Below are 15,524 nucleotides of genomic sequence, written 5' to 3'. Positions count from 1 at the left end.
GGATCCCCCCCACTGGGAGTAGAGCTGACCAGATGAGGAACGTCACTGGCTCTCTCAACCTGCTTGTTAGCACACTATTTCAGCTTCTAGAAGCATTCATGTCTGTTCTTTTTTTCTTTATTTATGTTTTTGGGTGCAATTAATGACTTTCAGACCTTTGTTTCTTGGAGTGCTCTCAATGATGAAGACACTAGACAGGGAGGTTCTCAGCAGGTCAGCAGAACCGCCACTGGACTGAAATTTTGAAGAATATTCATGATGCTCATTTCCACATAATGAATGTGAATGGAGACTGAGGCTGCCAAACTACAAAAATAGCAAAAAAGACCAAAAAGAACGAAAATATTGTATGGAAAAGAGCAGTATAAACATTTAGTGTTCCTTTCATGTTTGTGCTGTGGAACAAGGTTGAGTAAATGATCACAGAATGTTTTTGTTGTTGTAGTATTTCAACACTTTGTTGTGACTTTTTCATGTTTCCTAATAAAAATTGCCTCCTAAACCCTAAAATACAAATAGACTATATCACACAGCGAGAAATGTAAACATCTGAAGTGAATAAACAGCGCATGAGTGAATACAGTAAATAAATTATACAGTGTTTATTCTTACTTCTAGGCTAGAACTTGAGGAATAATAAGTACGTTTTGTCACCATGTACCTGACATGAAGGAACACTGATGGCCCCAATAATTCAATTATTCCTTCGAACAAAGAAACAAAGTGAGTGAGACAAAGAAAATGATGTGCTGCAGTACAAGCAAAATCTCTCTACTTTGTGGTGAATTGAGATTGTCATGTTAGATCACTTTTTAATACACCACATTTCTATAATTATGTTATATTTCATACCCTTTGTATTTCAAAATAGAGCAGGATTTATATGTCATAAAAGAACAAAGACTGCCGAAGAGTGGCAGGAAAAGAAGGAGGGATGGACAAGTGGAAGGCAGCAAAAAGAGATGAAAAAAAGGATAGAGCATCTGTTTTTCATGCTGGTCAGATTACGGGGGCTGACACCATGAATCTTACTTATTCTCAGATGGAGAAAGGGAGGAGGACAGGGAGACGCTGACAATGCTCTCCTGAATTTCAACACAGGGAAATCAGTCTAGCGGATTCAGTCACTGTTCTGAGAAAGAGAGAACAGTGACATTTAGGGTATGGGTCAATTTGTGAATTTCGGCTCTGACTCTGAGTTTTTTATACCTATCATAGCCCTCAGAAGTTGTAGTTCCAAACATCTTTTGTGAAAAATCCATTATGAATAGAGTATTGTAAATGCCTCAAAATCCAGGAATTAAAAGGCACTGGATTATGGATGAACTGTTCGCTCACAGTTCTCGTTTGGGCTCGTTTGGACTAAATGTCACCTTTTGCAGGCCAAATGATTTTTATTCTTTTTAACATTGGTTAAACTAGTGTTTTCAAAGTGCATACTTATGTTCTACTAAAAAGAGAGAAGCTTTTTTGGGCAACAGGAAGAGGTGTAATTCCCAAAATTTACTGTGATAAACCCTTTGGTCTTTGGTTTCATGAAAATTTGTTTTACGTTTGCATAGATACCAAAACGTACAATGTTGATGTATTGACAGCATCTAAAACAAAATCATTCTACATATTAACACCTTTAGAAATGTCCAAATGTTTATGTGTACTGGTTGAATCAATGAATATTAAATTCATGAAATAATCATTTATAATCGATGAGATTATTTAAATGCCATCACAATTATTTAACGCAGTTGACATTATAATATGATATTTTAATGGTGTCACGGCTCCGGTGAGTTCGCCGATTTGTTTTGTTTGTTTTGTCATTTTCACTCCCCCATGTCTCGCAGGCTCCGCTGGCCGCGGCCAACACTGATTGTTCCCGGGGAAACGCTGATCATATGCCACTGATTAGTGCGCCGAGCAACACCTGTTCTCCTCTAATTCACGCCCTTCTTAAGCCCATCGTGCTCTCAGTATCTTTGCTAGATTGTAGTTTGATATTGAGTACTAACCTCACTCACTCTGCCTAGTTGGTCCTGTCTCATGTAACTGTTGGTTGCCCGTGTGTCGGGTGTGTGGATGCCTTCCAGTATTGCTGCGTGTTTGCTGGTCTTCCACAGAGGATACCTTGACTCTGCCCACGTGTCGGGAGTAGTATTGCCTTCTTCAGCTGTGTGCTGTTCTGCACCTCACTAGCTTCAACAGAGGATTCTATGAATCTGTTCCTGACTTCCACAATGCACACACTCATCCTACGAAGACACTCTTCAAGGATTGTCCCCGAGCATGGCCTCAGTGCGCTCGCTTCCCTGTCGCCTCTTCCTGCTGCTGCAGCCAGTGCCGGGATCCTCGACATCCACAGTGACTGCCTTTTATTATTAATAAATTCTATAAACGTTTCCTCTGCTCTTGGGTCTGTTTGTTCTCCCTATCGCATTGTTACAAATGGTTTCATTTGGTTCTGTGTGATTTCTGCTGCCCTATACAACGTTTTAAAGGATTATATCAAAACTTCAAAACGTTGAATAAAAACTCTGTAATCGTTTATCAACAAAAGCACCATAAAACAATAATAAAAGTAATCCATTTAATTTGACCACTGTAATTCAAATCTTCAGATAGATTTGTGTGAGGAACAGACCCAAATTCAAGTCTTTTATTTAACGATCTCCGTTTCCATACACTATAGCGGCCGCCGTAACAGTCAACCCACATTGGTTTCATTTTCACAGTTAAAAAATTGACACCTCAAGAAGCACGACGCAGGTTTTACAGTGATGTCGAATGCTCATTGGCTCTCAAGTGTCTCGTGACCGTTTGCGACAAGCCATATTCTGTGATGTATATGTTTGAATGAGAAATTACAGCACAGTTACAGAGTGCATCAGGAGAAGATTTCAGATATTATTAAGTTAAATTCCACTCTCTGCCTCACACAAAGCTATTGTATGCTTCCAGGGAGCACATCGGATGCAGTGCATCATCCTTTGGACTACTTTTGTTCTGAATTTTGCAATTTTTCAGAATAAATTATTGTGGTTAAATTGATCTGCCTGTTACATTTTTTTTTTGTTTGCTTAATAAATGGCTATGGTTAGGTTTAGGAGTGGGGTGGGATTAGCAGTTGTTGTAACAAAAATATTTGTTACTGTACATTAATCTACTTGGTACATCTTTTTATATTGGTAAAAAGAGGTTATGTTTAGAGGTTGGGGTAAGGGATCTAAAATATCTATAAAACAGTAAAAATTTACAAATACATTTATAATAGATTTGTGTATTCAAATACTGTATATTTGTAATGGATTCGTCAATATCTTACATTTCTAAAGCTGTAAATATGTAAAAATGTTGACGTTTAGATGCTTTCAAAATGTCCATATTGTATGTTTTTGTGTCTATTCAGATGTACAAAACATGTATGTTGTAAATGTTACAAATATTGATATACAAAATGCTACATATGTTAATGAGATCAGGCTGAAATATGACACTAGGTTAGCCTCTGTGAACATCTGCCAAGAACAAGTGTAAATGTAAAGTGGGGCTCATGTTTTCTGTCAGCATAAGCAAGAATCAAACACTTGGACATGAGTCAAATTTCATCTCCTTCTCTGTTAAATTTTTGAGCTAAAGTGACCAGCCACTTTACTAGAGCAGATAAAACACGCACTGGATGGTCAGATGCTTTGATAGGTAAATGGGGAAAGCAAATTATAATAGTCAGGCACTTTGACTATTATACAAGCACATCTCAGAAGCAGAGATTACTGTGCCCATCTACATGATGGTATAAGTATTTTACCTTAACAGTTGGGACTGACTGAATACCGTAGTGGGTTGGAGCTTGAAATACGATCTCTGTACCAAAGATGTAATTTTCTTCCTTTTTCATCCCTTTACATTTGTGCAAGTCCAAATAAAGCCGTCTGAAAAGAACTCAAAATTTCAGATTGAAAGTCTGGGCCATTATCGAGACATTTCATTAATTTCAAGCATATCATTTTGTAAAGGTCTTAGATCTTTTGTATTAGTTTGTTGGATTAGCTTAGCTTAACTTTCACTGGGACCTTCAAAATTGATTTCAGCACATTCACTTGTTTGGTACTTTCCAATGTCTCTTGAGTAAATGAGCAGGTAGATTTGAAGTAATGAGATACTATTGAGGAAATCTTTGCAAGATATTGGCACCAGGATTCAGCCTGTTCAAATGCATTTTGGTTAATTAATTGTAGTTTCTGTGCAAAGCAACTGATCTAGTTGAAATTGGTCTTGTTTATTTATTTTAACTTTCCAGAGTTGGTTTGTGGAATTTACAGAGGGCTTTCATCATGTGGTCAGCATTGTAAGAGACTGTGGCCCTGTTTCCACCTAGTATTAAGATTTTCGGGGGGCCTGGGTAGTTCAGCAAGTAAAGACGCTGACTACCACCCCTGGAGTTCGTGAGTTCGAATCCAGGGCGTGCTGAGTGAATCCGGCGAGGTCTCCTAAGCAACCAAATTGGCCCGGTTGCGAGGGAGGGTAGAGTCACATGGGGTAACCACCTTGTGGTCACTGTAATGTAATTCGCTCTCAGTGGGGCACGTGGTGAGTTGTGCATGGATGCCGCGGTGGATGGCGTGAAGCCTCCACATGCATAATGTCTTCCTGGTAACGCGCTCAACAAGCCACGTGATAAGATGTGCGAGTTGACGGTCTCAGACGTGGAGGCAACTGAGATTCGTCCTCCACCACCTGGATTGAGGCAAGTCACTACACCACCACAAGGACTTAGAGCACATTGGGAATTGGGCATTTCAAATTGGGGAGAAAAAGGGGAGGAAAAAAAAAAGATGTATTTTTGGTGATCCTATCACAAGTGGTCAGCTGAGACGCATCCCTGTTTCCACCTGGTCTCAAATGCATCTCCTGTGACCACTTATGTTCAGATTTCGATTGGAGGGTCTCTGATTTCATGACAACATACATTAATCACAATGTCAGTGTGTTACTGCATGATTATAAACCACAAAAAAGTAATAAAAGACGAGGAAAGTGCAATAAAAACTGCCACACTGTTTCTCTCCCATTTGCAGTTGAAATGTAATCTAAGCACAAATGCAATATTTCAAGCAGAATTCACTGTTACTTTTCTATTAGCCTGAGCTTCAGATGTGTGTGCATGTTGATATCAGACACACTGACGAAGATCAATTTCTCATGCTTGTATTCGTATTCACTTTTTCAAATGTTCCAACTATGTGCTTGTTTTCTTTTAAATGTTTGAACGTGTGTTTCAGCACAGCGGTTGATTGACTGGTGAGGGGTGGTGCTTCACTGCTGTCTGGGACGCATTCAGCACATAGTGCATTTCAGACCTGAAATGCGACTGTGGGCAAAATGCATTTTGACCATCTCCATATGTGTTTTTTGTGATCCGATCATAAAATGTTTTGGACACCGTTTCCACCTGTATTTAGCGTTGACCACTTGTGATCGGATAACTAAAAAATGCATCTTAATACCAGGTGGAAATGGGGCCTGTGTCACTTTTTCTTTAACATTTCCACTGTGCTTTATTGGTATATAGTTTCAGCTGTGTGTGAACATAGAGTATATCTTAAAGATTTAGATTTGATGCTTTGAATCCCAGTACTGACAGGGACTTATGAAAGAGCAAACAGCTTTAAAGCTATAGGGGGCAACAGTCCCACCAGATTCCCTAACTCCAAATTTCTCCATGGCTCAGAGTCTTTCTGTTTTATAATATAGTTTAATAGCAGCACAGAATTCTAATAAGGAAATAGTTTAAATGAAGACAGAATTGGGTTTTTCTAATGACAGAATTAGGTGTGTTTTAGTTGGGTTGTGCTAAGAATGATTCTCCATCCCAGATGTGTATGACTTTCTTTCTTCTGCTGAACACAAACAAAGATTTTTAGAAGTAATTATCATCTCTGTAGGTCCATACAATGCAAGTGAATAGCCAGGTCACATAAAAGTAATCCATATGACTCCAGTGGTTAAATCCATATCTTCAGAAGCGATTATAATAGGTGTGGGTGAGAAACAGAACAATATTTAAGTCCTTTTTTACTCTTAATCTCCACTGTAACCTTCACTTTCAGATATGAAAGTGAAACTAAACAGGCATCACACATGACTTTCAGATGTAAAAGTGAAAGTGGAGATTTACAGTAAAAAAATGACTTGAACTGTTTCTCATCCACAACTATTATATTACTTCTGAAGATATGGATTTAACCACTGAAGTCATAGTATTACTTATATGGCTATGTTCTGCATATGCACAGCAGCTGAATGTGGCCCAGACCTGATTTTTTGCTGAAATCTTTGTTAGGTTGTTCACATGACATTTTAAATATAGCCCATATCAGACACTGGTCTGAACAGCCGACACTCCTAAACTGACCTGCATGCGTGTAGCACTCCTTGAGCATGCGTATGACAAACTCCGGCATGTTCATCATTATAGTATGAATAATTAATAAAATTAGGCTATAAAATAGAAAGACAGCAGGAAAAACTGCATTACATACACAATCGGTCAAAAGTTTTGAAGCACTTGACTGAAATATTTCTCATGAAATTAGTTTTGTAGACAAAAATATAATTGTACCACCATATTAATTTATTTCATTACAAAACTAAAATGTAATAAAAAGAAAAAAGTTTTTGAAATTGATGACTTGGGCCAAATAATAAATAAAAGCAGCTACTAAGTGCCCAACGTAGATGGGAACTCCTTCAGTACTGTTTAAAAAGCATCCCAGGGTGATACCTCAAGAAGTTGGTTGAGAAAATGTCAAGAGTACATGTCTACAAATTCTAAGCAAAGGGTGACTACTTTGAAGATGCTAAAATATTACACAGTTTTGATTTATTTTGGATTTTGTTTAGTCACAACATAATTCCCACAGTTCCATTTCTATTATTCTATTGTTTTGATTACTTTACTATTATTCTAAAATATGAAGAAAATTTTTTTTTTTAATGAAGAATGAGTAAGTGTTTTAAAACTTTTGATCTGTAGTGCATATGTAAGATAAGAAGAGTTATCTTTATTTATTTTATATTTCCATTGACTGGCTTGCATTCGTATTTTGATACAGTTTGAGAAATATAGAAACTGTATTTTCTGGGCGAGTGACAAAAGCAAAAATTCTGATTTGGGCCACATTCAGTTGCGGTGTGAATGTAGCGTATGCTTCCTTTATGTGATTTTTGAAGCTACAAAGGTCTGATCACCATTCGCTTTTATGGACCCCATTTAAAAAAAACAAACAAACAAAAAAAAAAACAATTTTGATATCCACTCTAGCTTTGTTTGACATGTTCATGAATAGCAATGTCTGATTCATGAAAGAATCATTCGTTTGAGTGGGATCTTTTCAATGAATCAGTTAATTTACAATTTGGTTTACAAAACCTGCATGATTCGTTCACAAATCAGACTGATACGGTTCTGTTTCTCACCAAAAGCTTGTATATTTCTATAGAAGACTTGGAATATGGCACACAATGTCATATGGATCATATGCCACAAGTCATATGGATCAGTTTTTAATAGTTTTATGGTAATTTTGCCCTTTTCAAAGATTGAAAGCTCCAGTCCCTATTCAATCTAATTCCATGGAAAAGAGTGACTAGTACATTTCTCCTTTTGTGTTCCACAGGAGAAAGAAAATCATACAGGTTTGGAACTAAAGTGCATAAGGGCAAATAAATGATGATTGAATGTTAATTTTAGGTTGAAATATTCCTTTAATTACTATCTTACAATATGTAGTTTCATGGCATTGACAGGAATCTATCAGGTCTAGAGCCAACTGACCAGAAAAGCCTCTTTTTCTTGTCAAGGTCCATAAATGACACTAATGGGGCTTTTCCACTGCACGGTACGGCTCGACTCGACTCGACTCTGCTCGTTTTTGGGGGGTTTTCCACTGTGGATAGTACCTGGTACCTGGTACTTTTTTTAATACCACCTCAGTCGAGGTTCCAAGTGAGCTGAGCCAATACTAAATGTGATGTCAAAACCCTGCAGATCACTGATTGGTCAGAGAAAATCGTCACTACCAGCGTCATTGCTATAAGCTAGATGGCAGGTTAGCTTACCCTCGTGCATCGTCTTTGAGCTAACACAGTGATGTCCTCGTCTGTGCTTTGGTGTATGATTTCCCAAACTCTCCTGTTTTTTTTTTTTTGTTTTTTTGCTGTATTTTGTCTTGCTGCCGTCAGCCTCTTTTGAAACAAAGTTTGTCGTCTTGCTGTGAAAAACAGCCACATGCAGAGAATCAAGAACACCATTCCTTCGATATCCTCTATTGCTCCTTTGTTGTGTGTTTGTGTTGCGTTTAAGATGATGTCACGGCAGTAGAGTCGGCGCAACTATGAGGATCAGCCTATAATCCCACCCACGTTGGGGCTGCACTAAACTACAGTGGAAAAGCAAGCTCAGAATAGTAAAGCGAGCAGAGTCGCGTCGCGTCGAACCGTTACGTGCAGTGGAAAAGTGCCAAAAAGCAGCATAAAGAGGCACAACTCAGCATTTGACTGTGATGTCCTTGAGTGTGAGCTAGTTTCATAAATTCCTCCATTAGCTCCTGGGCTTGCCCTGCAGCATGCTTTGTATCTAGCCTATTAAAACCCACTGGGGAAGAAGCCTGTAAACAGTACGCCATGCCAGCCCCACTACTTTAATAATGGCCATGTCTGTGTCTATGTCCAATTGCAGTGGCCATCTCAGCCCTCTGTACTTTCTACCAGTGTCCCACTGTGGCTTATTACCAGCATGCAGTGATCTCGCTTTTGCTAGCAGCTAATGTCCTGCTGCTTACTTTGAGTCTGCTGTGGGGCTCCTAAACCCCACACACTCACACACACATGCTCTGGCTCTCTCCCTGGGTCCACAGCCATTTAGCCCATTAAGTGCAATGATCTTAGCAGGAGAGCAGACAGAGGCTTGGGGGTGTTCTGGGTAGAGTGTACAAAGGGAGAGAGGGTAAATGGATGAAGCATTTAGTGGTGTATGAATGAGGGATTTCCTGATTGTTGATGTTGTGGACTGAAGGTGAAGTGAACAAGCCAGAGGCTTTTTTTATGACTTGAGTTAACCTCCATGAAGTATTGTGAAACTGATGAGTTGAGTATTTTTTCAGTCATTTTATTTGACCCTATTTAAGAACTTTAATTTTGATATTTCTCCACCTGGGGAGAATTTTGGGTAAATTACAAGGACTGATGGAGGAGGGAGATAAATTTGGATTGAGTGAGTTTCTCCTCTCTTGCTCTACAACTCTGTTTATTATTTTGCTCATTAAAATTAGTTAATCCTTTTGAATCCTGAGTGCATAGATTCTGCTTGATATCCAAGACAAAGCTGAAGGGGATTGTTTTTCTCTAATGACCAGCTAACTGTGCATTATCCCAACTATTACACAGCTATTTACCAAATAAATGGAGTTTAAATAATTTTTTGAAAACAAAGAGACCGCAGAGTGATGCAAGAGCAGGGCATGATGACATGTGATATGGGGCAAGTTGTCACAATTAAACCTGCCATTAAACCAGTGCTTATCACAAATACTAAATCTAATCCCTTTTAAAAAAAATACTTGGATTACACAGTCTTGTCACAAATGCTAGCAGGAAGGAGGACCCAATCACAGGAATGAGTGAACACAAAAACTTTATTAAAACAAAGGATACAAAGATGAACATAAAACTCCCACAGGGGAAAGAAAACAGACTAATGAATACAAGAACAAAAATAACAACAAGGACCGACCGAAAACAGGAACAGCATATATAGAGGAACTGACAGACCAACCAACAGACTACACAAACCTTACAAACAAAACCAACTTCACAAAACAATTCGACAAACACAAGAGGGAAGAAGGCACAATATATAGAGGGAGACACATGAGAGACAGGTGCAGACAATCAACCTGACAAGATCCATTGCCTTCATATATGCCAGAGTGTTTTGATTATTTTCAGTTGTTTACCCAAAAGCAATAACAAAAATACGATAACAAAAGTACAATAATTTGGAGAGTAGAATTCACAATATATTCATTTCAGATTTAAAACTAGGTGTTTGAAATTAAAATACACAATCTTAGAGAAAACATGTTTGCACAATTTAACTTTTGACTCTTAATCTTATTGTTACAAATCATATCGTGAAAACTTCCCCATGTGGCAATCATCCCTGTTCTCCCTTATAAGTGTATGTAATTATTTATCCATAATTTTGGGACAGATTTGTTGAAAAATGTTCCCAGAAGCTCAATATGTCAAACGTTTCTTCTGATGATGTCCTCAAAGAGAAAATTGGTTCATATTTTTTCTTTTTTTACATTTTCAAAAATACAAAAAGTTCTCCTGTAGGGCGATATTGCTTGTGTTTTCCTTTTGTGCCCACATGCAATTATTTACTGTGAGCCTAATTCTGTTCCCCCCAAAAAAATGACATCACAATCTCCCTCCTCTATTTCTCTCTCTGTAAATTATTTAGCACACAAAAAACAATGTAAAAAATGTTTAAGCCTATTCTAAGTGGGATGCATTAGAAACATGACTTCCCCTCTTGGCATGAAGGACTGACTGAAACTGAGTCGAGATAATAGATCAAAGCATGCCAGCAGGAGCAGGCCATGAAGTCTTTTCAGCCAGGAAACACACAGACGTAATCCAGGAATTAAAACAGGAAAGACAGTAAGTAGCATTACACAAATTACAGAGAATCTACCCTGTTAAGAGCAGATCAACTAAAAAAATAAAAAAATAAAGTAGGAAAAAACACAGAGCTGTCAGGACGTTTTTATTGCACTTTCGATTCAGCCCCTTTCAGACACTGGTCTGAACAGCCGACACTCCTAAACTGACCTGGAAAAGAACTAGGAGACAGAACAGAGAGAAAGAAAATGGTTCTTGCAATAATGGGTATAATAAGGCAGAGAGTTCATGAGATGGCCGTAAACTGAGCGTGTCATTACACATTCATAGAGATTAGGTTTTGCCATCTCTCTGACTCTCTTACAAAAAGAGGGGAATAAAGAGAATGAGATGTGAGATGACGCTTACAATGAATGAATACTGTCTGATTGCTGTAACCGTGGTGCCACTGTTGGACATTTAGGGCAAACAGATTGGTTAATTGAAAGTGATCTGCTAATGAGGTAAATTGACTACATTATCCACGTCTGCCTGTCTCTCAGGGATGGCACAATGGGAGCTGAGTTTCTCTTGCTGACTGTAATGGTCTCAATTATGTCGTTGTCTGAAACAGTGTGGCTCAGTGGCTGAAAGGTTAAGGACTCAGGCTGTTTCTCTTCTAATGAACCCCTTCCTGAGTATCTGCCCCTCCCCATACTGACTAAAAGCACAGCACTGCAGTCTTTCCTTCTGCCCTATTGGCTCTTTCCTCTGTGAATTGACTTTCTTTTTTCTTTTTTCTTTTTTCTTTTCTCTGTTCTTTTTTACCAGCTATTTTTTTCTGCATTCTATCTCAGTTCATGTCACCCTCAGTGGGGTTTTGTGTGATGTAATTAAAGAATGAACAAACTAAATAAAACAAAGGATGGATGGATGGATGGATGGATAGATGGATGATTGCAAGCAAAAAGAAGGTAAGAAGGAAGGAAGGAAGGAAGGATGGATTGATGGATGGATGGATGACTGCAAGCAATAAGGAAGGAAGGAAGGTAGGAAGGAAGGAAGGATGGATGATTGCAAGCAAAACGAAAGGTAGGAAGGAAGGAAGGAAGGAACTAATGATTCAAGGCAGGATGGATGGATGGATGGACGGACGGATGATTACAAGCAAAAAGTAAGAAGGAAGGAAGGAAGGCAGGAAGGAAGGAAGGAACTATGGGTTCAAGGCTGGAGGATAGATGGATGGATGGGAAAAAAATGGAAAAAAGGAAGTGACTGATTGATTGATTGATTGATTGATTGAAACAGTATTTTCCTCCCCTAAAAGCTTTCAAAAACCACTTCTTTTACCATATACTTTGGAAAATGTTGATGTTAGGAAATGAAAAATTTAGTTTTCAACCAAAAATGTATTAGTGTGGACATGGTCTTAGACATTTTTCCTAACTGTTTTCACAGGAAAAAGAGATTCTGAACACAGCTGTGCTGAACGGGAAGACAGTGGCTGTGCCAGTGAAGGTGGTGACAGTGGGGACAGATGGCACTATTATGGATGTGTCAGACACTGTGCAGTGCCAGTCTACAGATGAAGATGTGGTTAAGGTCAGTGAGTAGAGTATTAATAGACCTTATTCACACTAACGCCATCTTTGATTTTGAATGGGAATGACAACAAGGCTGTGAGGGATACACTTACAGTCTTTTATTTATTTATTTTTATTTTTTTAGGGTCCTTAAATCTTTATTATAATGGATCAAATAAAAAAAAAAGTATTCTGCTATTTTCTGCAAAGTTTTAATCATTGTGATAATGTTAAAATGAAGCTTGCAATAAATTCCATTTACACCTAATGAAGTTTTCACAATGATAAAAAGGTGATAATTATTCATCATGTAGGGACAGACAGCCACTAACTATAATTTAAAATATCCTTCAAGGATCAATCTGTACTTGAACAGATCTCATCCTCACTAAATTAAAATGCAACAATGTGTCAGTAAACGTATACTCAGTAAACTTTTATAATCCACCTGTTTTCATTCTGTGACACTTGTTTAACTGAGATTATCTGTTTTTCTATTTCTAGAGCAACTATTTTAGGGCATGTTGCAACAAACTGACATGAGATGTGATGTTTACTGACCATTATATGCTTTTCTGTTGTTCTTGTCCTTTGGATTCTTTTCAATGCATCCAGCTGGATCTTGGTCTAATATGAGCTAAAACTCAATCATAGAGTATATAATTATTATATGTTTGATTACGCATGATGCGAAAGCTGCTGAAGCTTGTTTCTAAATCAAATGGACTGTGGGATTTATTTTATTTTTTTCCTAGAGATGATAATTTGTATTCGACAAGCCTATTAAGTTGAAGTTACTAAGACATGACATTCCCTGATTTTAAATTACCCAAAATAATTATGCAATCAGTTTTCACTCTGGGAGTTCATTCAATGCTGATGAATTTATGAAATATCATAAGAATGTTTTTAATTGCTAATTTCAATCCATATATACATGTCACATGTCAGAGAGTTCCGTTTATAACACAGCTGTGCTTTATCTAACACTTCCTCCTAAAAGCATTTATGAATTTGTTCATATGCAAATGATCAAAACATTGCATATGTTTACATAGAATGCAATAATGCTACTGACTACTGGCAATTTGCTGGGCATAACCCAATTTATGGCTATGATCCACTATAAAAATTAAATATGTGCAGTTGCTACCGTCAATGAATGTTTAGAGTTCAAAAAAGTTAAACTCATTGAACTGCATTTGTGGCATATTTTTTTATAATGAAATAAACTATTTTGACTCCCTTGTTTATTTAAAAAACAAAAAAGTAAAAATTGCATTTAAAGTAAGGCACTTACAATGGAAGCGAATGGAGTCAATGCATAGACTCTAAAATACTATTTAAAAAGTAGCAAGACAAAGACATTATGTTTTAACATGAATTTAGTGTGATAAAATTGCTTACCTTTTCTGTGTAAAGAAAGATCCAATATTTTATATTAAATGTTTTTTTTTTTTTTTTTTTAGATAAATGAGGGACAAAAAAAAACATTTTTTTGTGGTAATCAACATTATGCTTTTGATTGAGCTGTATAAAACCTAATGTGGGGTGAGACAGCTATGCTTAAACAAAATGTTTAGTATTATGTTTCCTGTTGAGTCCAGTTAAGTAGTATATTTGTATATGACCTGGATGGAATTATTCAGGGTTGAACATTACTTATTACTTTAATTTTTCCTGAATTTTGTTTCTATTCTGGAGATGTGTCATGAAATCTGTTCAAAATTTCAAATCTTTTTTTATTTTCATCTTGACCGCCACACAATCACATCTACAGTATTTCAATTCAAAGTCTTTATTTTAACAAATCATTTCAATAGTCCAGTTGCTTTAGAAAGATGCTATTTGCAGCCTGGTGCAAATAATGATATATGCTATTTACACCCCAGTACAAATAGTGGCAAATATTTTTCCACCTCAACCCCGGTGCAAATAATGGTAGATAGTAATTGCACCCCAGTGCAAATTCTATTTAAATAGTATTTAAATACTAACATAAAGTATATGGGCATCACTCCAGTGTGTTTATTATTTATTTTATATTATTTACAGACAAACTACATTAACCCCTACCCCTAAATCTAACCTTAACTTTACCTTAGGAAAAAATAACCTTGGTTTTATTACAGTAACCATGGTTTCACGTGGGAACAAGTGCGATCAACAGACCCCGCCTCCGGATCAAACCCTTCTCTGCACTCCCCGACATTCACTGTGACCAAATCACTGCACTGAAATCAACATTTATATTCATTTTTATTTATTATTTTAAGTAGTATTAAAGGAAATATTAAGAGTGAAAACAGGAAATTGGATGGGGAAAAGAGTGGGACAAAACACAGACTCGAATCGCAGTCGCTAGGACAACAGTGCACATTCTCACCATTTTTACACCCCACGCCACTGCAGCAACATCTACTGGTTAGTTTGTCGTATATTTCTGTGGTTCCACCAGACTATTAGGGTGCAAATAACTGCCCTGTGTGACAGATAGTATTTACACCTGGGTGCAAACAGACACTCCGATTGCTTTATGCTTCTCTTTTTTTAAATAATATCAAAAGCAGGCGGAGGCATAAAATAATGCATTGCAATTATTCCATCAGACCAGCTGACCTTATAAAAATATCTTTATTCATTTAATAAACATGGACAGAATGATAAATTTACTTCATTTTAACTGGGTATTAATGTTAAGTACACAAGTATGACTTTGCAACTGAATAATGGATCTCAATGCAAACTCACTAATGCATGATGGATTTGCTTGCATCATAACTTTAAGGCTGGTTTGATATGAATTTCCTGATTTACATGGAGAGGGCTTGTGAATGTTGATGCTGCATATGCTTGTGAAATGATTAAATTTGAGAAGGGACTAGTTGATAAGGTGTATAAGTACTTTGTTCCCTGAGAAGCTGAAGTAAAAGCTCCTTTCTTCCTGAATCATGACCACCAATTTGGAGCCTGGATCATTATGAAACATTTTGGATCATTTTCTCCCAATTAGTTTAATAAAGATACCTATCAGCTTGCCGGCAACCTCAACAATAGGTAGTTAAAGAAAATGAATGTAATGCCGGATGATTCAATTACACAATCTTCTCAGCTAAAATGTCAGGGCCAAAATGCTGAATAGCTATATTGTGCTGCGTTATATCATAAGAAAATGGTCTTACATGCTAAATAGAAAACATTTGCATTTTAGCATCATTAGTGGTTTGCACTAAGCTATTATTAAATACTGAAATAAAAGCATGAGATCTTTATTTTAAA

At 37.2% G+C, this 15,524-nt stretch overlaps 1 protein-coding gene across 1 annotated transcript in view; it reads left to right on the top strand.

Annotated features, from left to right (window-relative positions):
• The window catches only part of LOC127424528 (transmembrane protein 132C-like), a 363,330-nt gene that overhangs the window by 296,698 nt on the left and 51,108 nt on the right, over positions 1 to 15,524 (top strand). Inside the window, exon 5 of the mRNA XM_051669844.1 lies at positions 12,121 to 12,264. Coding sequence (XP_051525804.1) covers positions 12,121 to 12,264 — 144 coding nt within the window. The remainder of the gene's footprint in view (positions 1 to 12,120; positions 12,265 to 15,524) is intronic.

Source organism: Myxocyprinus asiaticus, chromosome 33, assembly GCF_019703515.2.
Source record: "Myxocyprinus asiaticus isolate MX2 ecotype Aquarium Trade chromosome 33, UBuf_Myxa_2, whole genome shotgun sequence".
NCBI lineage: Eukaryota > Metazoa > Chordata > Actinopteri > Cypriniformes > Catostomidae > Myxocyprinus > Myxocyprinus asiaticus.
Note: the sequence above shows the minus strand (reverse complement) of the source record. Positions and strands in the feature narration are given on the sequence as shown.